We start from the raw sequence: 24,485 nt of genomic DNA on the forward strand, positions 1-24,485 counted from the left end.
TCTGCCTCTGCTCTCCTAAGCACTGTATCATATGTCTTCACGTGATTCTGACACTTCCTCAGAGGCAGGTGCCTCCACTCCCTTCCTGTTGCTATAAAGCATCTCACGCAGTGCCCAGTGTCCAGTAGGCACTTAACAAGTATGAACTCTTTCTGCTGTGCACCTCATCTCCCAAGTGTTGGAGCTTAAGGCCTGTTGTACCAGCCATAGGAGATAGACTGCTTGCTAGAACAGATTAGAAGAGGAATCTCTGAAAATGAAAACTTTTCTCCATCCATTCTTTTATATATTGAGCAATAATTGGTTAACATTACCAGGATAAGTTTAGTGTTGCCTTGTAGTTTACTGCATTGTAATTTGGCCTATATGCCATTATATACACTCAGTTGAATTCAGATGCTTATGAGGTATGATTTTAGTTATGAAACTATCCCCTCTACACTCTCCCCACACTCAAGTATTTTTTATGGCATAGATCATTACCTGACATATGTTTTGGTGATTCTTTTCTGTGGCCCCTTCACCAGTATATATGCTCCAGAAGGGGAGGGAGCACATGTTTGGTTCCCTGTTGTATCTCTAGTGCCTAAAACATGGGTGCGTACTAAATTGCTTCAATCGTGTCTGACTCTGCGACCCTATGGACTGTAGCCTGCCAGGCTCCTCTTTCCATGGGGTTCTCTAGGCAAGAATACTAGAGTGGGTTGCCATGCCCTCCTCCAGGGGATCTTCCCAATTTAAGGATCGAAGCCACATCTCTTATGACTCCTGCATTGGCAGGCGGGTTCTTTACCACTAGTGCCACCTGGGAAGCCCTTAAACAATATATAGCAGGTGCTTAATACATATTTGTTTCATGCATGAGTAAATAAAATGTTTGTGCAGATTATAGAAAACTTATATTTAGTTATTATTTTTCTTTCTAGCTTGGATCAGAAAAACAAGGAAGACTCCACCTACTATGGAGGTAAGAATACACAAGGAAAATATTCAAATATATGTCTATAATGCTGTACTTCTCAGTTGAGAGTTTGTACTCTCAGAGATACATGAAACCTCTAAAACACATGTGATGCCACCTCTCCAAAATGTTAATTTTACTCCATAGAAAATAATTTCAAGCATTTTTATAATAAAATAAATGTACAAAGCACAGAATATAACATAAAATTTATATAAAATTTTAAATGAAGTGATAAAAATTTTAAAAAAAATAAAAATAACTTTAGAGGATGTTTGGACTTACAGCAGCTTGCATCAGAACATTTCCCTGGCCTCTGGGAGTTCTCTGTTCTGATATGGATGCTTTGGTGGAAGAGTTTGAGAAACACTAAATCTCTTGGTCCTATCTAAATCATGTTTATTTTGCCCTTAATTTTATATAAAACTGTAAAATTTTATAATTTTTATATAAATTTAATGCCATCAGGTAGCTGAAGAAACTTTAAAATATACAATTAGCAGGTAATAGGTAGCACTCAGTAGCAGCTGAATTTGTATTTAAAACTTAAGAAACATAGGGAATTCCCTGGCAGTCCAGTGGTTAGGACTTCACATTTTCACTGCCCAGGGCCTGGGTTCTATTCCTGATTGGTGAGCTAAGATCCTGCAAGCTACATGGAGTGGCCAGAATAAAAGCTTTAGAAGCATAATTTTGGGGATATGCAGAATGAAAAACATAGCAAAGCCGTGGTATTTGTGTTTTTAAAACATAGTTATTTCAATGGCAGAAACCAGCACAATATTGTAAAGCAATTATCCTTCAATTGAAAATAAATAGATTTTTAAAAAAGAAAAAAACATGGTTATTTCATAATTTCAAAACAATTATTTCATAATTTTTATTTTAAAACAGTAGAAAATGTTTGTAAGAGATAAATGTATTTCATAGAAGGGAAGTTTTCAAATTCATTAATATACTGCCTATTCCTTTTCTTCAAACCCTGTTGACAACATAAATGAGTTCCAATACTAAGGCCATACTTTTTAAGAGGTGGGTACTCCAAGGAAGAATTTAGGATAACCTGTAAATTAGCATACCTATCCTTACTGTTCCATACCTCCTGGACTGACCCTATTAGTGTTTGTCTGACCAAGGTCTAAGTGAGCATATTACTAAGCCTATTTCTAGCTTTATATGTTGCTTCCACCTTGTCCTTGTCCTACTCTTCTCAGACTCTTTTTTCTAGTATCAGTGAACCTTGGAATAAAAATGGAAAAAAAAAAATCAATGTGATCCAGTATGCAAAAGTATCTTCTGTGGTTTCCAGTGGTAAGGATGGATCAGGGAGCCCTTCTTGTGTTGGCTATAATAAGAGCTACTGTTCTTAGAGAAAAGGATGCTTCTTCTATCCTCAGGACTTTGGAAGCCTTCTTTCATGGAAACATTGATACATGTAAAGTGATTAGATGGAAGTAACTGCAGTTATCAGGCCTAAGTCACCACTCCTGTAAATGTCAGGTAATCCCATCATCTCAGACAAGCTCCAGTTAAAACAGTGAGACCAAGTCATTCCGTCCATGGTGCTCACATTCTCAAATATCTGAAAAGGAGCCCTCTGTTTCCTCTTTTCAAATATACTATTAATTGCAGTGTTCTTTATACAGATGAGCCCCCATGTCTGTGGCCCCCAATACACACACACACACATCCTTTTCTCACCCCCGCCCCGATCCTTTCCATTGTGTTTCAGGAATTTCCATTTTTTTTATTAGCAAATTACCATTCACATTTAATATTGTTCTAGGAACTTTCTCTACCACAGAACCTCTACTAAAATCTACCTGGATCTAAAAGATAGTGAGTCTCTTCTTTCTTTGAAGTGGATTGTGCTCATTTTCCTACAACACATAGAAAGAAAGTAGGACCTTTCCCCTATCGTTTCTGAAATATTCTTCCATTTTGTGGGCCCAGGAAAGTGTAGTACCTTTGCAATCTAAGTAGATTTCTTTCAACCTATTCATCATTTTTATCTTTGCTAATGTCCAGGGCACTCTCCCACACTGATGGCAGAGATTAGAACCAGACTTCCAGTTTTTTTTCTGTCACCGTCTTTCCAAGTTCTTAGCCATTTAGTTCTTTGACTTTGTCCTCACCTGTATCCCTAGCTCAAAGAACAACTGCTTCCATAACCACACCTTAGTTCATATCATCACCAAACACCATTCTACCATGACAACTTACAAACTTTTCAATCCCAGATTCTACATATATTAAAGGAGAGGAAAAACCCATTTACAATAAAAATAAGGCATGTATACAGAAACCACAAAAATTAAATGGGATTCTTTAATAGGTTATTATAAGGCAAATTCCACCCAGATCAAGAAATACAACTTTGCCAGCTACTCATGTGCCCCATCTCAATACAACCATCTTTCTACCCACAAAAGCAACCTGGAACCCTGACTTTTGTAGTAATCGTTTCCTCACATGTTTAAATAATCTTTCTTCTCAGCCAAATATACACTATAATTTAGACTTGCCTGTTTTGTAAAAACTTCATATTTAAGTCTCTTTCAGTTTATATGTTCTTCCTCCATCCCTTTATTTCCTGACAGATTTATCGGTTGAAAAACCCACCCAAAGTTTGCCACAGTCTAGATTTTGCTAATCTTATGCTCTCTGTGTAGGCTTCCCAGGTGGCACTAGTGGAAAAGAACCTGCCTACCAATGCGGGAGACATAAGAGATGTGCGTTTAATCCCTGGGATGGGAAGATCCCCTGGAAGAGGGCATGGCAACCCACTCCAGTATTCTTGCCTAGAGAATCCCATGGACAGAGGAGCCTGGTGGGCTATAGTCCAAAGGGTCTCAAAGAGTTGGACAAGACTTAAGTGATTTAGCACGCATGCATGCGTGTTCTCTGTGTAATCCAACATATTCTCCTGTTCCTCTGTCTTCCAAATTGGCAGCTGGACCCAGCAGCTAGATGAGGTTTGATCTTTTTGTCAAGAATGTATAAAGTGTTTGGCAAGACTACAGGAGAGCATTGTGTCTGGTTGTCCTTCTTTTTGTGATCTTTGTAGATGCTCATGCTTAATGCGTTTGGTCAGTTCATTGGAAACAACCTCCTGTTCTTGCATATCTTTTGAAACTAGTTTGTTTTTAAGATGCTGCCAATAATTTGAGTTCTCTACTTTTTTCAAATCTGTTAGTGAACTCCCACCCCCAAATAGACTTTCGCCATATCATCTATAGACTATGGCTAAAGGTTTGTTATTTAGTCACTAGGTCATGTCCAACTCTTTTGCAGTCCCGTAGACTGTAGCCTGCCAGGCTTATGGCTGAAGGTAGCCAGTAGCAATTACATTACCATTTACAGTAGCATCAGAAAGCATAAAATACCTTGATATAAATTTAACAAACTATATGCAAGACATGTAGACTTAAAACTATAAAACATTGGTAAGAGAAATTAAGGAAGACCTAAATAAATGGGGAGATATATCTGTTCATTGATTGGAATATTTAGTATTGCTAAGATGTTAGTTCTCCCAAAAGCTACTGATTCGCAGCAGTAATTCTTAACATTTTGTCATACATCAGTTACAGAGAAGCCTTATTATAACACAAATTGCAGAACCTTTTCCCCAGAGTTTTTGATCCACAAAGTCTGGAGTAAGGCCTGAATATTTGCGTTTATAGCAAGTTCTCTGGTGATGCTAACTAATGCTGCTGATCCAGAGCCCATACTTCGTGAACCACTTCTCTATAGACTCAATCAAGTAAAAATGCAGTTAAAATCCCATTAGACTTGTTCTGGTAGAAATCAACATGCTGATTCTAAATATATATGGAAATTCAGAGGACCTAGAGTAGCTGAAAGCAATGATGAAAAAGGAGACAACAATTAGAGGACTTATGTTCTAATTAGAGGACTTATGCTCTAACAATTAGAGGACTGACTTTAAGACTCACTCTAAAACCATAATAATTAAAACAGCATGGTACTGGTGTAAGGATATATAAACAAATAAATGGAAAAGAATAAAGAGTTTAGAAACAGATAGTGTACAATCAGCTGGTTTTTGGCAGTAGCACCAAAGGAACACAATTAGATATGGGAAAGCTGAACTCAATCCCTACCTCACATCATACACATCATACATACATACATGTTAATTATGGTTAATTAAAGGTGTGGATCCTAGACTAAATGTAAAAGTTAAGACTATAATGCTTCTACAAGAAAAGATAGTGGAGGGCTTCCCTGGTGACTCAGTGGTAAAGAATCTGTGTGCCAGTGCAGGAGACATGGGTTTGATCCCTGATCCAGGAAGATCCCACATGCCACAGAGCAGCTAAGCCAGTGAGCCACAACTGTTGAGCCTGTGCTCTAGAGCCCATTAACTGCAACTACTGAAGCCCGTGCACCCAAGAACCCATGCCCTACAATAAGAGAAACCACAATGAGAAACGTGTGCACCACAATGAAGAGTAGCCCCCACTTACTGAAACTGGAGAAAAGCCTGCATAGCAGCAAAGACCCAGCACAGCCAGTAATAAATGAAATAAAATTATAGAAAAAGGAGAAAACAGTGGGATATCTTCACAACTTTGGGAAAGACAGGAGACAGCAAGCACCATCATAAGAAGAAACATTGATAAATTGAACCTAATCAAGATTAAAAACTAATGCTCAAATCGAAAGAGAACATGAAGAAAGGAACAAACAGACTGGGAGAAAATAATCCCAGTACACGTATCTGACAAAGGACTTGTATTCAGACTGTATAAAAACCACTTCAACTCAATGATAGAAGACAAAGCTAATAAAAATGGGGTGAAAATCTTGAATTGGCTTTAATAAGATTCAAGAATAGCCACTAAGCATATGGAAAGATACTTAACATCACTAGTCATCATAATGGGATGCCATCACACATCTATGCAAATGGCTAAAATTTAGAAGATTGACAGTAGCCATAACTAGAGCAACAATAAATGTACGTATATAACCATATAGTGCTGATTGGTAGGGAAATTATATAACCATGTTAAAAAACTGACAGTTTCTTCCTGCCCTATAACTCAGCAGTTATAGGCCACCTTGAAGGCAAAGGAATCCGTTTTTAGGCTCACTTCTTGGGAAGCTCTGGCCAAAAGAATCTAATTCCTTGAAATACTATTTAAGCTTCCTGATTCATGCCCAGCCCACCTTTCTAGCTTTCCTCTTTATATTTGCTATATCCAATCCTACCTTCGAAGGTACTCCTTGCTGTTTCCCAAGTTGAATGTCTTCTTTCTCTTCCATCAGCTGGGCTCTTCTGCTCATGCTTAATTTCATTTAAAAAGCCCTTTAAAATCATTGCAGCACTCTTTGCAATAGCTAGAACATGGAAACAACCTAGATGTCTGTCGACAGATGAATGGATAAAGAAGTTGTGGTACATATGCACAATGGAATATTACTCGGCCATAAAAAGGAACACATTTGAGTCAGTTCTAATGAGGTGGATGAACCTAGAGCCTATTATACAGAGTGAAGTAAGTCAGAAAGATAAATATTGTATACTGACACATATATATGGAATCCAGAAAGATGGTACTGATGAATTTATTTGCAAGGCAGCAATGGAGAAACAAACATAGAGAACAGACTTTTGGACACAGGGAGAAGGGAGGATAGGGTGAGATGTATGGAGAGAGTAACATGGAAACTTATATTACCATATGTAAAACAGATAGCCAATGGGAATCTGCTGTTTGTCTCAGGGAACTCAAGCAGGGGCTCCATATCAACCTAGAGGGTTGGGATGGGGAGGGAGATGAGAGGGAGGTTCAAGAGGAAGAGGACATATGTACACTTATGGCTGATTCATGTTGATGTTTGACAGAAAACAAAAAAATTCTGTAAAGCAATTATCCTTCAATTAAAAATAAATAAATTTAAAAACAAAATTGTATAATGCTTTCTTCAACTTTTCTCCCAGCTTCTTAACTCAGAGTTAGCCATTTCTTTCTTGATATAGCTACACTGCTTTGTGCACTTATATAACCCTTTGAGTTCAGTATTATAATTACTTATTTTATTTGTCCATCTTTCTGACTATACTATGGGCTATATGGCACAGGGATTATGTCTTATTCATTTATATGTCATAAGCACTTAACACAGAATCTGATTCATTATTAGATAGGCTTTTATTGACAGACTTAAAAATCTCAATGCCATGTAAGTATATTACATGGTTTGTATGACAGAGTTTGAATTTCCAGCAACCAACTATAAAATAACCCTGAGAAACTGAATATATTTTGAAATTGAGCATTGCTTGTACTTTTTTTCATTAAAATTCACATTTTACTTCAGGTTGCCAATATCATTCAATACCTGTTCATCAGTTCAATACAAGTTGAATTAACATTTCACAAAAATTAATGAGGTAGACTTTTAATAGTCTTATCCTATTAGAAGCCACATATAGCAAATATTTTGAAATATTGCTTCTCCTTTCATACTGACAAGACAGTAGGAAACACAGTTTTCTGTTTGAAAAGGTGAATAAATGTATTGACAAAATACATGACTCAGCAGTAGGTTTACAGACAGTAGAAGAAAGCTGTAATATTAGAGCTTACTCACTTCCTTTTTAATACATATACTCAATGAAGGGCTTTTCTGGTGGCTCAGCTGGTAAAAAACCCACCTGACAATGAAGGAGACCCAAGAGACGCAGATTCAATCCCTGGGTCAGGAAGATCCCCTGCAGAAGGAAATGGAAACCCACTCTAGTATTCTTGCCTGGAAAATCACATAGAGAGGGTAGCCTGGTGGGCCACAGTCCATGGGTCACAAAGAGTTGGGCATGACTGAGCACACACTCCCACAAGCATGCTCCATGAAAGAGGAAGAGGAAATTCTTGAAACCAGTAGAGAATGGAGCTGGATGGTGATACTGTAGTTGAAGGAGAGGCTGGAGCTGCAAGGTAGCACCTTCTTAACTTGGCCATGTTCTCAGATCTGGGCTAAAGGCTCCAATGACTCCTTTTTTGTCTGTGTCCAAAGTGATCTGGCTCTGAAAGATATCACAGTGACTAAAACACAAGAGAGTTTGTAGTGTTGCCAGAATTCCAGTATATTAATTTACAGTAAGAAATTAAATTGGCATAGGAAAAAGCAGTAGGATATGAGTATGACATTTGGATGAGAAACGTTAAGTAGTAAAATTAATGTTTAATTGCATCAGGCCCAAAATCACCTGTTGTGTCCATCTCACCATAGGGATAGTCTGACCATACGAATAGCCTTATGATTTGAAATAGAAAAACATTGCCACGTGCTTGTTAAGGTTTTTCTTCCCATGAACAGTGTTTTTTGAATTGTCAGCATTTGTTTCTATGATTCCCTTTTTTTTCTGCTTCTCTTTTCTAATTGACCTATTATTTATTTTGCTATTATAGTAGTTATATTATGGTCAAATGTTGCTGGCCCTGCAGCTCTTCTTTTGTTTTACTCTTTTCATATCTCTGCTCTGGCCTATCTTGCGTTTAACTTTCAGAGAGGACTCTTCTTTCTGAATTCTGAGGCCCATCTCACTGTTGTCTCCAAGTGACTGACATTTGTTGAGCATGTTCTTGGTGCCTAGTATTATTAGCTCATTTTATAAGTTACAGAATCGAAATGTCTTGCATATATAATCCTATTTTTCTACAGACTTATATGGGGAATGTATGTTCTTATGGGAAAATAGACCCCCTACCCTAAAGCTCACAGTATCATTGTTGGAAATATGGTGGAATTGGATAAAAAAATTGTACCAAGTTCATACTCTGAGTTGTAACATCATTCATTTAAGGTGAATGAACTAGAGATGCATGTATCAAGATGGATAAACCTCAGAAACATAATATTGAGTAAAAAGAGCAGGTTGCAGAAGATTTCATATGACACAATACCATTTGTGGGCTTTCCTACTGGCTCAGCAGGTAAATAACCGCCTGCAGTGCAGGAGACACAGGAGATGCAGGTTCGATCCCTGAGTTGGGAAGATCCCCTGGAGAAGGAAACAACAACCCACTCCAGTATTCTTGCCTGATAAATCCCATGGACAGGGGAGCCTGTGGGCTATAGTCCAAAGGGTCAAAGAGTCAGACATGTCTGAGTGACTAAACAGTATCATTTATATAAAGTTTGAAAGCAGGGAAAGAAAAATGGACTTCTAAGTAAAGTTAGTCAGTTAAACATATGAGTTTACTTTCTTCTTTTGAGCTTAATGAAAATGAAAGTAAAGGGTTTATTTTTAAAAGCATAAATTTACAAGGTCAATGAAAAATTGAAGACACAAAAGCAGTAACAATGTTTTAGAAACTGGAAAAGCAGATGAGCAAATGTTAGCAAACTTAGCAAAACTGAGAAGCATGACTCTTAGCAGAGAAGAAAGCTTAGGAGGAACCCAGTTTAAACCACAGAACCCAGAATGCTCAGTAATTAGCAGTGCCAGGAACCTGAGAGTGGAGTTGAGGCTGATGCTAAAAACAGTAACCTGGTTGAAAATCTATTTAAGAAGCAATTAGGCATTAACCAATAAATGTAGAAGAAATAATAGAGTTGGAAAGTCACCATTTTTCAACTGTCATTGTGATAATCGATTCAAGGAAAAATCATTAGTGGATATTAAAACCATTGGATCAAATTTTGTTGGGGAATAGCATATTTACATGGTCTCAAGGTATCACCCTACAGATTACTTATTAATTACAAAGGGGAAGAAAAAGTAACTTTATAGTGGACAAATTTCACCATACCGCCTTAACCAGTTAGTCAAAAGTTGTATCAAGTAGAACAGACTTCACATCATGTATGTCTCTTTGTATAATGCAGTGAGAGTAAGGCATCATTCATGTAGTGTATGTATGTATGTGTGTTTGTGTGTGTGTGTGTGTGTGTGTGTGTGTATAAACAAACAGCCTTGATTCACAAGGAAGTAACCAGAAAACCTCATGAAACGCCGGGCTAGTCATGTCAGTGTAATGAACAACAAAGAAAAACTAATCGACATGACAACTAAATGTGACATGTGATCCTGAATGGGGGGAAAACTTAGCTATAAAGAATAGCATTGGGATATTTCTTTAAATTTGAACATGAACCATGTATTAAATGATAGCAATGTATCAGTGTTAAATCTCCTGAAGAAAAAGAAAAGGACACTGTTAAATTCCCTTTGTGAAAGTCTGAAAACCATACAACTTCTCTACCCAGTTGAAAACTGGAGGTTTTATTCATGGGGAAGGGAAAACAGTACAGACTATTTTTCAGACAAATATGAAGGAAGAGATACATTCTGAAAAATAAAGGGATTAAATGAACACATACATATATTAAATGAACACTGAACATATAAAGTTGAATTACAGATAAGTATGTGGGAAATAAATGTCATTATCTCTAAGAAAAACCTTGGGTAGGAAAAGCAAAAGTAATCCTAGTATACAGAAAACTCACTTGTTGATAGCATTTATTCATAATACTAATATAAATATTGAATATTGATCCACAGCTATATTGAGGATATGCTCATTCGCTTAGTCGTGTCTGACTCTTTGCGGTATCATGGACTGGACTGGAACCCACCAGGGTCCTCTGTCCATGGAATTTTCCAGACAAGAACACTGGAATACTGGTTGCCATTTCCTTCTCCAAGGGATCTCCCCAACCCAGGGATTGAACCCGCATCTCCTGCATCTCTTATATTGGCAGGCGGATTCTTTACCACTGAGCCACCTGGGAAGCAAGATAAATCCTCATTTTCAGTAATGAGAAGTTAATATATAATGCTTAAAACTGAAAAATAAAGCAGTGATAATAGAAGAATGTTATGGAGGGGTTGGGACAAAGTCTCCTTGATAGCTGTCAACACTTTTGTGGCTCCCTGGTTTGGCCTGTACCATAAATACCAGCCAGAAGAATATAAAGTAGTTGTTTCACAGGAGAAGGAATAATATTTTTCATAATAAGCCTTTTAGGACGAAATGGGCTTACATAATTTTGATTTAAAGAAAGAATTTGAGAAACCACATACACAATGCTGTAGATGAGGAGTAGCAAAGTTTTTTCTTCAGTTGACGTCAGTTCAGTCGCTCAGTCCTGTCCGACTCTTTGAGACCCCATGACCCGAAGCACACCAGGCCTCCCTGTCCAACTCCCGGAGCCCACCCAAACTCATGTCCATTGAATCGGTGATGCCATCCAACCATCTCATCCTCTGTCATCCGCTTCTCCTCCTGCCCTCAATCTTACCCAGCATCAGGGTCTTTTCAAATGAGTCAGCTCTTCGCATCAGGTGGACAAAGTATTGGAGTTTCAGCTTCAACATCAGTCCTTCCAATGAACACCCAGGACTGATCTCCTTTAGGATGGACTGGTTGGATCTCCTTGCAGTCCAAGGGACTCTCAAGAGTCTTCTCCAACACCACAGTTCAAAAGCATCAATTCTTCAGCGCTCAGCTTTCTTTATAGTTCAACTCTCACATCCATACATGACCACTGGAAAAACCATAACCTTGACTAGACGGACCTTTGTCAGCAAAGTAATGTCTCTGCTTTTTAATATGCTGTCTAGGTTGGTCATAACTTTCCTTCCAAGGAGTAAACATCTTTTAATTTCATGGCTGCAGTCACCATCTGCAGTGATTTTGGAGCCCAAAAAAATAAAGTCAGCCACTGTTTCCCCATCTATTTGTCATGAAGTGATGGGACCGGATGCCATGATCTTAGTTTTCTGAATGTTGAGCTTTAAGCCAACTTTTTCACTCTCTTCTTTTACTTTCATAAAGAGGCTCTTTAGTTCTTCTTTGCTTTCTGCCACAAGGGTGGTGTCATCTACATATCTGAGGTTATTGATATTTCTCCTGCCAATCTTGATTCCAGCTTGTGCTTCCTCCAGCCCAGCGTTTCTCATGATGTACTCTGCATACAAGTTAAATAAGCAGGGTGACAATATACAGCCTTGACGGATTCCTTTTCCTATTTGGAACCAGTCTGTTGTTCCATGTCCAGTTCTAACTGTTGCTTCCTGACCTGCATACAGGTTTCTCAAGAGGCAGGTCAGGTGGTCCGGTATTTCCATCTCTTGAAGAATTTTCCACAGTTTGTTGTGATCCACAGTCGAAGGCTTTGGCATAGTCAATAAAGCAGAAATAGATGTTTTTCTGGAACTCTCTTGCTTTTTCGATGATCCAGCAGATGTTGGCAATTTGATCTCTGATTCCTCTGCCTTTTCTAAAACCAGCTTGAACATCTGGAAGTTCACAGTTCACGTATTGCTGAAGCCTGTCTTGGAGAATTTTGAGCATTACTTTACTAGTGTGTGAGATGAGTGCAATTGTACGGTAGTTTGAGCATTCTTTGGCATTTCCTTTCTTAGGGATTGGAATGAAAACTGACCTTTTCCGGTCCTGTGGCCACTGCTGGGTCACAGAGCACCTGATAGTAAATATTTTGGCCATTGTGAGACAATCTCTGTTGCAACTGTTTAACTCTGCCAGTTTTTCTCTGAAAGCACTCATGGACAATATGAGTGTAACTCATACAGTCAAACCAGTGAGTGTGACTATGCCCAACACAACTTTGTTTACAAGGCAAGCAGCAACTGGATCCTAGTTTGTCAACCCCTGCTGTCAATCGGTGATTTTCAAATTGGGATACCTGTACCCTGGGTACACAAAGACTTCCTGTGGGATATACAAGTATGGATAGCTTTAAAGTAATTAATTTCCATGTTCTCTCTTTCCATATGTAGTCCTTCCTAAAAAAGATTTGCCAGAGATCCTTCTGGTCTGCCAGTACTCCTTTCTTTTTTCTTTCATAATCATCTGTCTTTCAGAAGAAAAGCTTACTTCTTGTCTAAATCTAACTATGGTGCATTGCCTTCGAATTTAAAAATCAGGGCACCAAACAAAGAGACATTGGAGAATCTGACCTGAGGGAAAGTCCCTTGAAAACAAAACAGAAAGCTTCAATAAAAATTATTGAAAGGGGCAACACATTATTTTATCCAGGTGACAAACTCATGACAAGACCCCATGCCTTATAGTGTCTCTGTCTACCTAGCTATCCATTTATCTATCTTAAAATTAAAATCCCACAAGTGAGAAAGTTGTCATGGGCACACATAATAACACATTTATGTGAATTTAAAAATTAAGTTAGACTTTTTTCTGACAGTCAGATTTGGGTGATTGGATTTGACATTGGGGACTGGTTTTGCCAATTAAGTTATATGGTTATATTTTCCATAAATTGAATAAACTAAACTGCAGTCCAAAGCTTTGACAAAAATGTTTAAAGCATGCATTCAATCTACAATAAACTGCCATTGCTTAAGTGTCAAATAAGCACGATGATACATAGTTTTTAAAAGTCTTAGGATATGAGCATATAAAAGTTTTAAAAACCACTGCTGTTTCTGTTTATGGATCTATAAAGATATAGTAGAAATATAAAAACATGCATGTAGTTGTTACTGCTGGGGAAGGACAGTGTGGACAAGGGGTCACAGTATTTTCTTGGTCATATCTGTAGTTTTTATTTTCTTAAATTGGATGGTGGTCATACCTGTAGTGTTTTCTTCCTTAAGTTGGTCATATTTGTAGTGTTTTCTTTCTTAAGTTGGATGGTGGGCACATGGGCGTATATTATATTAATAGCTATATTTATTTATGGGCTTCCCTCATAGCTAAGTTGGTAAAGAATCTGTCTGCAATGCAGAAGACCTGGTTTCAATCCCTGGGTCGGGAATATCCTCTGGAGAAGGAAATGACAACCCACTCCAGTATTCTTGCCTGGAGAATCCCATGGACAGAAGAGCCTAGCAGGCTGCATTCCATGGGGTCGCAAGAGTCGGAGATGCTTAGCGTCTAATCTACCACCACCACATTTATTTATACACGTGAAATATTTCTTTTAAAAAGAATACAATGAAACCTTATAATCATATATTTTAAGTGAACATGTTGGATCCCTGATAGAAAAATAAGATATTCAGAATAAACTGAAAAATTAAATGCTTGAAATTCTAAAATACCAAAAGCACTTAAGGAGTTACATGGCAATATGTAAAAGAAACAATAAAAAAAGGAAAAGAATCAATGTGGTTTAGTTTGGGGAATTCCTTTTTAAATATTTAATGCTTTTATGGTTTTATTGTTCATTCAGTTACTTATCAGGCACCTGCTGCTGCTGCTGCTAAGTCGCTTCAGTCGTGTCCGACTCTGTGCGACCCCATAGACGGCAGCCCACCAGGCTCCGCCGTCCCTGGGATTCTCCAGGCAAGAATACTGGAGTGGGTTGCCGTTTCCTTCTCCAGGGCATGAAAGGGAAAAGTGAAAGTGAAGTCGCTCAGTCGTCCGACTCTTAGCGACCCCATGGACTGCAGCCCACCAGGCTCCTCCGTCCATGGGAATTCTCCAGGCAAGAGTACTGGAGTGGGGTGCCATTGCCTTCTCCGATCAGGCACCTAGTACGTGCTTAATAGGTAGGTAACATAATTTCTTTGTAGACGTATGTTGTACATACCAGTTTGTCCTAGATATCTTAACTCTGTTAAGTTATGTGTAAACCATTTTTAGTATCATCGTTTTTCCTCTGTGAAACTGAATTAGTCTCATTCTTTAAGGTTGCAAGGAAAAAACAGTCACATATTGCCTTCTGAAACTGGATCTTATTGCAAGTTTACACAGAAGCTTTGTATCTTCAGTGGTATAGTCCTATGAGATCTTTGGTTTACAAGATTGGAAAGGATATATCCTGAGCTTCATCAACGTACCATTCTTTATTTATCTGCTAGCATTTCTGCCTCCCCAAAGAAAAAGATGTGGTTGAATGGGTTTACCACCATCCACAATGAAAGGTCTCTGTTGGGCCAAGTTTTATGCCAGTTGTTTGTCCTCTTTCATACCTAACTCATTTGTGACTGCCTTTAACCAGACCAGGAAGCAGGCTTGTCCCCAATCACAACTGCCTGAAGCTTAGAAGTTTATACCTGCCAGTATAATTTTGGGACACTTTTGTGACTCTATTTCTTGGCTTATACACTATGATCTTACTTGATTTTTTTCCTTTATTTAAAAATTAGTAAACAATAATATTTCCTAGAAATAATAAATTATCCCAAATGCTATGGCTGGCTGCACAGCTGTTAACTTCTAACAAGTTAATTTACCCATGTATTCATTGGCATTCATAATTGTAATTTTGGTATGTTTATTGCTTTGTATCTGATGTTTTCACTTAACTGTCATAGTAAACGAATATAAAAAAGCATTTGAAACACAATAGCATAACACTTAGAGATGCCTTTTCTATGTACCTTCTTTGGTATTGCTCAGTTGTGTCCGACTCTTCTTTGGTATCACTCAGTCATGTCCAACTCTTTGTGACCCCATGGACTGTAGCCTGCCAGGCTCCTCTGTCCATAGAATTCTCCGTGCCAGAATACTGGAGTGGGTAGCCGTTCCCTTCTCCAGGGGATCTTCCCAATCCAGGAGTTGAACTGGGGTCTCCTACAGTGCAGGAAGATTCTTTATCAGCTGAGCTACCAGGGTGGCCCTTTGGTATTGATCTCTACCTTTGTAAAAACTGAGAAAATATGAAATTTGCCATGCTTCTCTCGAAAAGTGTAGTAAGGTGAAAGTGAATCATTTGTGTGTTTTGAGCTCCCCAGAGTCTATACTCTAACCATAAGCTAGTGAGCATCTCTAACTATAGGTATTTATTTATTAATTGTGCTAGAAATTTTTGTTAGTTTATGCTATAAATCCCTGGTTTTCAAAACATTGATTTTAGATGAGTCTTACAAAAAAGTAGTATCTCAAATTTCAAGTCTCCCACCTTTCTCAGTCTGAAAGGATTGCTTCTTACATACTTCTGTACAAAACTGAGGCCTGAGTTTAACCTTAGTTTTGGCACATATTTTCTACTATTTTGACCTTTCTCTGACTTTTAAAGCAGAATATATAAGCTTTTTTAAAGTTGTATATAAGTAAAGTGCTATTATTCATTATTTTTTGGATGTGCTTGTGGTCAGGTTCTTCTGAGATTCATCATAACCTACTGGGTGCATATTTAAAAGTGCAGAATTAGTTGTGAGTAGTTAACCTTCTGAGTCATGTCATCAGTCACTAAGACAAGTCCCATTTAAAACTGGGTTTACCTCCAGAGAGGAAAAAGGTTAAAGGAGTTAAAATGAGATTAGGGTTTTTGTTTGTTTGTTTGATTCACACTTTTTCTCTGTTATCTCACCAAACAATTTCTTGTAATTTTCCTCTTATTCATTATTGTGATATTCTTTACAATCTAAATTTTAGAAGAATTCATTGCTGCTGATCACTTTTATCAAATGTAATCTGATCATTTGATTTGCCCGCTGAGGAGCAAAGGGTGTGGGTGCCATACTTAGCATTCTTTCTTTTAAGACTCCCACCTAAGGAATGGGCCACAAAAACACATAGCTCTTAAAGCCAGTTGGGCTTATATCCACAAGACTCACAAGATAATAGCAAACAAAGAAGTGCTTGTTAATGGACGGGAATACTCACCACAGCTGTGCAGAGGGAGCAGGTAGAAATGCCCATTTCCCTGAAAGGGGCCTATCTGTATACTTCAAAAGTTGCTGTGTATGGCTCAGGCTTCAATTTAGCACACTGTCTAGGGGATGGCGGCAACCCTCCCTGGACATCGGATAAACCAGCAGACACCTATCTACCTTCTCCCTCCAGACCACTCCAAGTTGCTGGTATCTCCCTGGAAAAAGCTTGTATATACATCTGGTGCTCCAGCTTTTGCAGCAGCTGCCAAAATGGACAGATGACTGAATCACCTGGCTCTGATAGCCGCTGGGGCTTGCATTCATGAGCCCCACAGGACTATAGCAAACAAAGAAGTAGCTCTTAATGAGCACAGGAGCACCCTCTTTTCTCTCCCCAACCCCATGGCTACAGGAAACAGGAAAAACACCCACCCGCTAGCTTCTCCCTGGAAGAAGCTTAACTACATACTTTTGAAACTGCTTAGCTGCTGCCTAAAGTCTTTGACTATGTGGATCACAACAAACTGGAAAATTCTTAAAGAGGTGGGAATACCAAACCACCTTACCTACCTCCTGACAAACTACCATACTCCTCCTGTATGCAGGTCAAGAAGCAAGAGTTAGAACTGGACATGGAACAGCAGAGTGGTTCAAAGTTGGGAAAGGAGTACATCAAGGCTGTATATTGTCACCCTGCTTATTTAATTTATTTGCAGAGTACATCATGCAAAGTGCTGGGCTGGATGAAGCACAAACCAGAATCAGGATTGCCAGGAGAAATATTGATAACCTCAAATATGCAGATAATACCACTTATGACAGAAAGCAAAGAGGAACTGAAGAGCCTCTTGATGAAGGTGAAAAAGAAGAGTGAAGAGGAGAGAGAGACTGGCTTAAAACTCAACATTCAAAAAACTAAGATCATGGCATCTGGTCCCATCATTTCATGGCAAATAGTCACTATCTGCAGTGATTTTGGCGCCCAAGAAAATAAGTCTGCAAAGAGATCAAACCAGTCAATCCTAAAGTACATCAACCCTGAATATTGATTGGAATGAATGATGCTGAAGTTCCACTACTTTGGCCACCTGATGTGAAGAGCTGACTCATTAGAAAAGACCCTGATGCTGGGAAAGATTGAAGGCAGGAGGAGAAGGGGACGACAGAGGATAAGATAATTGGATGGCATCACTGACTCGATGGACATGAGTTTGAGCAAGAGCTTGTTGGGAGATGGTGAAGGACAGGGAAGCCTGTATGTGTGTACTGCAGTCCACGGTTGCAAAGATTCAGACACAACTGAGCAACTGAACAGAACTGAAACTGGCACTAGTGGTAAAGAACCTACCTGTCAATGCAGGAGATATAAGAGACACAGGTTTGATCCGTGGGTTGGGAAAATCCCCTGGAGGAGGGAATGGCAACTCCAGTATTCTTGCCTTGAGAATCCCATGGATGGAGGAGCCTGGCAGGTTACTGTCTGTAGGGTTGCAAAGAGTTGGACACGACTGAAGCGACTTAACAGCAGCAGTAGCAGCAGCAGTACCTAACTCACTACTCTCAGTTTTCCTAAACTGAAGTCTTATGGAATTTTCAGGGAAAGTTGAGAAGTTTGGATGATACCCCCACCCCTGGGGAATTATGACTCAAAAGATAGCCTTTTTTTTTTTTCTTAAAATATATTTCTTAATTTTCTTTATTTTGGCTGTGCTGAGTCTTGGTTGCAGCACATGGGCTTAGCTGTGCGGGCTTAGTTGCAGTATGTAGGATCTTAGTTCCCAGACCAGAGATTGAATCCCAGACCCCCTGCATTGGGAGTGCAGAGTCTTAACTGTTGGACCAACAGGGAAGTCCCCAAGATAGCCTTCTTACCTCCACAGGCTTTAAGTGATTTGTTTCTCATTATCACTTTCTTCCAAACATACTCATACATCATAGGTTATTGGCCATGGACACTATATATCTTTTGATCTATTAAATTTGTTATCGTTAAGTTTGCTGTGAGTATCAGTGTCTCTAAAAGTCAATTTTTATTTGCATTGCTCTAATTCCTAGTTCCAAAGTATAGAAGGGACTTTCACTCTTTTAGGTAATGATTGTGACTGTTAGTTAAGGGCAAGTGCAAGAAGATGCATTTGAACTTCTCACTTCAGAGCCAAATACTGAATGATCCACAGTGATGACTAAAAGAGATAGCTCAAGTGATCAGATATCTCCAGATGAATGCTTAATTTATGTTAAATCAGTTAAGGAGAGAATTTTAGCTTTTACCTTTTTGTTGGCTGCTGCATAGACTGTTTAATAAATGTAAATGCAGTGGAATAATGGGGAAAAAAAAAAACAAGGTGCATACAGCCTGAATGATAATTGGTTTACCGAAATCTCAAATTGAAAATTACTTATTTGTACTTCAGGGGCAGTAACAATGTCTGTCAGGGAAGTGGTGAAAAGTCCTTCCTATTAGACAGTACCAACAAAGAAAGCCCCTTTTGCCAGTATCTGAACATATGGCAAAGCAATGTTTTTCCAGACTTCTTTGTGCTGGCAGGGACTGGCCTTCTAGTCACTTGGACTTTTGTTTGTGTAGCCAAGATAATGAATATTCCACATAAATAATTATAATTATCTCCTCATTGAAGAAACATAACCTTGGAATTCAAAGCTGCATTCTTGGGTAAATCATCAATTTTGGAAAGAGGTAGAATTAAATTTTGTCAGTTTTTTGCAAATAAATGGCTGGTACAAAGTTAATAAATTTTGTTGAAGCTTGCCTGTCGCAAAAATGTCTTTGTTTAAGTTGAAGTACTTTATGTTGAAATACTGTATTTTTCTTTTTAAAATACATTTCCTTTGTACTGTTTTTTCTCTGAAATATTGTTTGCTTAAAATTCTGCATGTTGTTATTTTCCTTTTTAAAACACGGTAACTCAAACCCTTTAGAAGGTGTTAGCTAAAAATGCCACCAATTCAGATTTTTAATTTAATTTGTAAACTCACTGTATTTCACATATAAGTAGGGTGACTTTCTTCAGTAATAAGTACATAAAAATCAAAGTTATTTTTCAAAAAAAAAAAAAGAAGTAATGGCTGAAAACTTCCCTAACCTGGTGAAAGAAACAAATCCAGATCCAGGAAGCCCAGAGAGTTCCAAATAAAAGGAATCCAAAGAGACTCACACTAAGACACATAATTAAATTGTCAAAAGTTAAAGACAAGGAGAGGACTGTAAAAACAACAAGGGAAGAGCAACCTGTTGCACACAAGGGAACCCCCATAAGACTGTGAGAAATTTTGTAGACTGATAGGGAGTCTCATGGTATATTCAAAGTGCTGCAAGAAAAATACTGCCAAGAACTCTGTACCCAGCAAAGTTGTCCTTCAGAACTGAAGGAGAGCAAATGGGTTTTCCAGACAAGCAAAAGCTGAAGGAGTTTATCACCACCCTACAGGCTGTAAAAGAAATGTTAAAGGAATTTCTTTAAGCTGAAATGAATGAATATTAATTAGTAAAAGGAAAACATGAAAATATAAAACCACTAGTAAAATAAATACATAGATAAAATCAGAATAATGTTGTAATAGTAGTAGGTAAATCACTTATAACCCTAGTGTGAAGATTAAAAGGCAAAAATATTAAAAGTGACAACTACAATAATTTGTTAATGGATACACAATGTAAAAATGTAAATTGTAATATCAGAAACAAAAATGTTGAGGGGGAATGTAAAAATGTGGAGCTTTGTATGTATTTGAAGTTGTTGTCAGCTTAAAACTTATAAATATAACATGTTTTGTGTAAGCATAAAATGCAAAATGTTTTATGGTGATCACAGAGCAAAAACCTATGATAGATATACAAAAGACAAAGGGAGCGGAATCAAAGCATAACAGTAAAGAAAAATCATCAAATTACAAAGAAGGATAGCAAGAGAAAAAGAAATTACTAGACAACCTGAAGACAGTGAACAAAATAGCAATAGTAAGTTCATAATGATTAATAATTACTTAAAATGTAAACAGACTAAATTCTCCAGTCAAAAGACATATGATAGTTACTTTATGGTATGCATTACCATATGACCCAGCAATCCCACTTTTGGGTATATATTCAAAGGAAATGAAAACCTTTTCTCAAAGGATATTTGTAGTTACCTCATCTTGGCAGCATTATTCACAAGAGCCTTTAGGAAACATTTAGGAAACAACCTAAATGTCCATCTGTGGGTGAGTGCATCAAGAAAATGTGGTATATATACACAATGGAATATTTTTCAGCCATGAGAAAGAAGGAAATATTGTCATTTGCAACAAAACATATGAAACTGCAGGATATTATGCTAAGTGAGATAAGCTAGACAAAGAAAGATGAATATAAGTTACAGGTGAAGTCTTTTTTTTTTAAAGCCAAACTTATAGAAACAAAGAATAGAATGTGTTTGCCAGGGGCTGGGAGGTATGGAAAATCAGAAAAAGCTGGTAAAAAAAAAAAAAACCAACTTGCAATTATAAGATGAATAAGCTCTGAGAATCTAATGTATAACATGGTGACTATAGTTGATAGCACTGTATTGTACAATTAAACTGCTAACAAAGTAAAACTTAAATGTTCTCACAAAAAGAAAAATGTTAAATATTTGAGGTGGTGGATGTGTTCATTAACACAGTTAAGGGAGTCCTCTCACAATATATATGCATGTCAAGTCATGTCACATACTTTAAATATGTTACAGTTTTATTTGTTAGTTATACCTTAATGAAGCTGAGAAAATTTTAACTTAAATGCTGCTGCTGCTGCTGCTGCTAAGTCGCTTCAGTCGTGTCCAACTCTGTGCGACCCCATAAACGGCAGCCCACCAGGCTCCGCCGTCCCTGGGATTCTCCAGGCAAGAATACTGGAGTGGGTTGCCATTTCCTTCTCCAGTGCATGAAAGGGAAAAGTGAAAGTGAAGTCGCTCAGTCGTATCCGACTCTTAGCGACCCCATGGACTGTAGCCCACCAGGCTCCTCCGTCCATGGGACTTTCCAGGCAAGAGTACTGGAGTGGGGTGCCATTGCCTTCTCCTAACTTAAATGCAAAGAATCTAAATAACTAACAACAGAAAACCAGTTGAATGTTTAAAAAGCTTATTGCTAGTTTTATATTAACTATGAGTTTATATATTCAAATTTAGAAATGACTGGTTTTGTTTGTGATGGGCCAGTTTTTCTATTTTTGATCTTAAATAACCGTAAAGCTTGGCTACAATGATAATAAATAACCAACACATTAGAAAATATTATTTCAAATCAGTGCATTTTCCACAAAGTTGTGTATCCAGTCATTATCATTAGCTTAGAAACTCAATTATACTAAAAGCCAAAATACAGTAGTACTAAAAGAAAGGTCCATTTCTGATGGAAGATGTTGAAATGCTATTTATTTATATGCCACAAGTTTAGGTACTTGCTTTTAATTTAATTTACTTTTTATTAAAAATGTGTTCCTTTTATTTGTACTTAAAATTGCTCTTTATCTTTAATGTATGAAATTCTTGACATGTAGTAATAAGGTTGAAGTGTTTTCTGAATTGCACAGTTGGTGAAATGTTAAAGAGGAAAGTAAAGTTTTTTTCCCTGTCCTCTTTCAAACTATTTCTGTCTTTTCGATAATTATTTGTTGTGACAGTCTCTTTTCTTCTGACAGGGAAAAGGTATAATTTAGTGAGGACTAATAAGCATAGGGGTTCAGTAATTGTCTCCCCCACAAAGTGAGACTAATTGTGTTATCTGTGGTCACCAAATTACAGGACAGATTATCATAAGAACATTTCATTTCATATGTGTTTGTTGAAATACCATCACTAACAAGATTTTCTATTGAATGGTTCCCAAATTTTTATCACTAGATGTGTATTTTTGCCAAGAAATTTACATTGCATAGTAATTTCAATGCAATGATTACAAAAAGCCAAAGCATATTATCACACTAGAGTAATACTTGTTGACAATATTCATTTGCATATTGGAAAAATATTTGCATCTAGTAAGTCCAATGATATATTCAATGAAGATTAATATATTACATTGTTACCCAACAAAATGTCACAGTTGCCTCTCAATTTAAGAAACAAAAGTAAATGATAACGTAGACTGTAAACACTATTAACCTATACTATGAAGATAGAAGTCAGCTTTTGTTCAACTTATATTTGTATTAGACTTTTCAATCCTAATCTACAGGTATTCTTTAAAAATTCCTAGATAGTAACTTTACTAATTCCTGCCACAATTAAAAGATATTTTAGTCTAAAAGGAAAGCAACATTCTTCAGAATATTTATAAAAATCCATCTAACCTGAGTATCACGGAGTTTTTTCTTGCCAGAATGAAAAGGCCCAGCCCTCATATCTTTGAAGTGAACTCTTTTATCTAGCAAGTGGCAAAACATCCTATCCTAACCTTCAGTCTATATCCTTATGAACCAGTTCTGCTCAAAGAATTGACTCTCACTCTTGCTGAAGCCTGTGCCTAAATATCTGAAGAAACCAGGTTACCAGTTCCTAACTTTTGGAGTGCTCTAGCATTGCAACACTTTTTTTTTTTATCCTAAATTAGTAATGCAGTATGTGTTCATTTTTGAAAGTGAACTCTAGTGATAGATTTTGGAACCATCAAAAATTATTCAGATATAGAATGTGGATGCACTCTTGACTGTCACAGAAACAATATTGCAAGGTTCTGAATGAGAAGAATTTCCTCAAAGATCACATATAACTTGTCTGACTCAGTTGCCACATTATTCCAGTGTTATGGAACTTACAGTAGTGGGAAAAACAGACATATAGCAGCTACCAAAATTGGTCATTCCAAACTGTGAAAAGAGCTCTGAGGAGAAAAGCAAAATAAGACAATAACAGGGACAGCTTTCTTTAAATGAGTGTTTAGGGAAGCTACTCTGTGACAGTTCTGTTTAGGCTGAGACTTGAAGAATAAAAAGGAACAAGCAAGAAAAGAGTGAGTGGCATGACAACTAAGCCAGATACTATAATGAAGAGTTGACAAATTTGACAGCATAAGAAATTTTTACTTTTTTACTAAAATATCCCAGATAAGGTTAGAGGCAAAACAAAGATGAAGTGGGGGTGGTTTTTAAATACAAAACAGGCAAGGACTTTTTGTATGGATAAAATTGTGGGAAAATGTGTATTCTCATTCACAATAGGTACAGGTAGATGTAAGTTAATGTTGACTCTTTAGAAATCAGTTTTCCAAATAAAGTTGGCCCTCCATATTCATGGGATCCACATCCATGGATTCAACCAACCATGGATTACATTTGCTGTTGGCTGAATTCACAGATGCCGAACACTCGCATATGGAGGCCAATTGTAAAAGATGAGCATCAGAAATTTTGGTGTCTGCAAGGGTTCTAGAACCAATCTCCCTGGGATATCAAGGGACATCTATATATGGGAACCTGTTTTTTTCTGGCTATGCTAGGTCTTCATTGCTGTACGGGCTTTTCTCTAGTTGCCACCAGCGGGGACCACTCTTCCTTGTGGTGTGGGGGCTTCTCATTGTGGTAGCTTCTTTTATTAAGGTCCTAGGGCCATACAGACCCTAGGGCTTGTGGGCATTAGTGGTTGCAGCAATCAGGCTCCATAGTTGCTGCTCAGGAGCTCCAGAGCGCAGGCTCAGTAACTGTGGTGCACACGCTTAGTTGCTCCAAGGCAAGCGGGATCTTCCTGGGCAAGGGATTGAACCCATGTCCCCTGCACTGGCACATGGACTCTCACCCACTGCAAAGTCCTGTGGGAACCTTTTGATGTCGTGGTTTTGGTTGTGAGAAGGTATCCTAAGGAATGATTGGCAAATGTGTAATATTTTATACAAGAATATTGTTTGTTGTATTGTAAAATATGTAGCATCCTAAACATCAATCTCCTTGGAAGAAAAGTTATGAACAACCTAGAC

The 24,485-nt window shown here is 37.7% G+C and overlaps 1 protein-coding gene across 4 annotated transcripts in view; it reads left to right on the top strand.

Moving 5' to 3' along the window:
• NDUFAF2 (NADH:ubiquinone oxidoreductase complex assembly factor 2) overlaps nucleotides 1-24,485 on the top strand; it is a 309,065-nt gene that overhangs the window by 114,306 nt on the left and 170,274 nt on the right. For all 4 annotated transcript variants that reach the window (XR_014063525.1, XR_014063524.1, XM_081524331.1 and 1 more), the window contains exon 3: nucleotides 927-967. Coding sequence is in view for 2 of the 4 variants with exons in the window: in XM_081524331.1 (XP_081380457.1) it covers nucleotides 927-967 (41 nt within the window). In the remaining 2 variants the exon portion in view is untranslated. The remainder of the gene's footprint in view (nucleotides 1-926; nucleotides 968-24,485) is intronic.

This window comes from Giraffa tippelskirchi, chromosome 8 (genome assembly GCF_054371585.1).
Source record: "Giraffa tippelskirchi isolate mGirTip1 chromosome 8, T2T-mGirTip1v1.2.pri, whole genome shotgun sequence".
Lineage (NCBI taxonomy): Eukaryota > Metazoa > Chordata > Mammalia > Artiodactyla > Giraffidae > Giraffa > Giraffa tippelskirchi.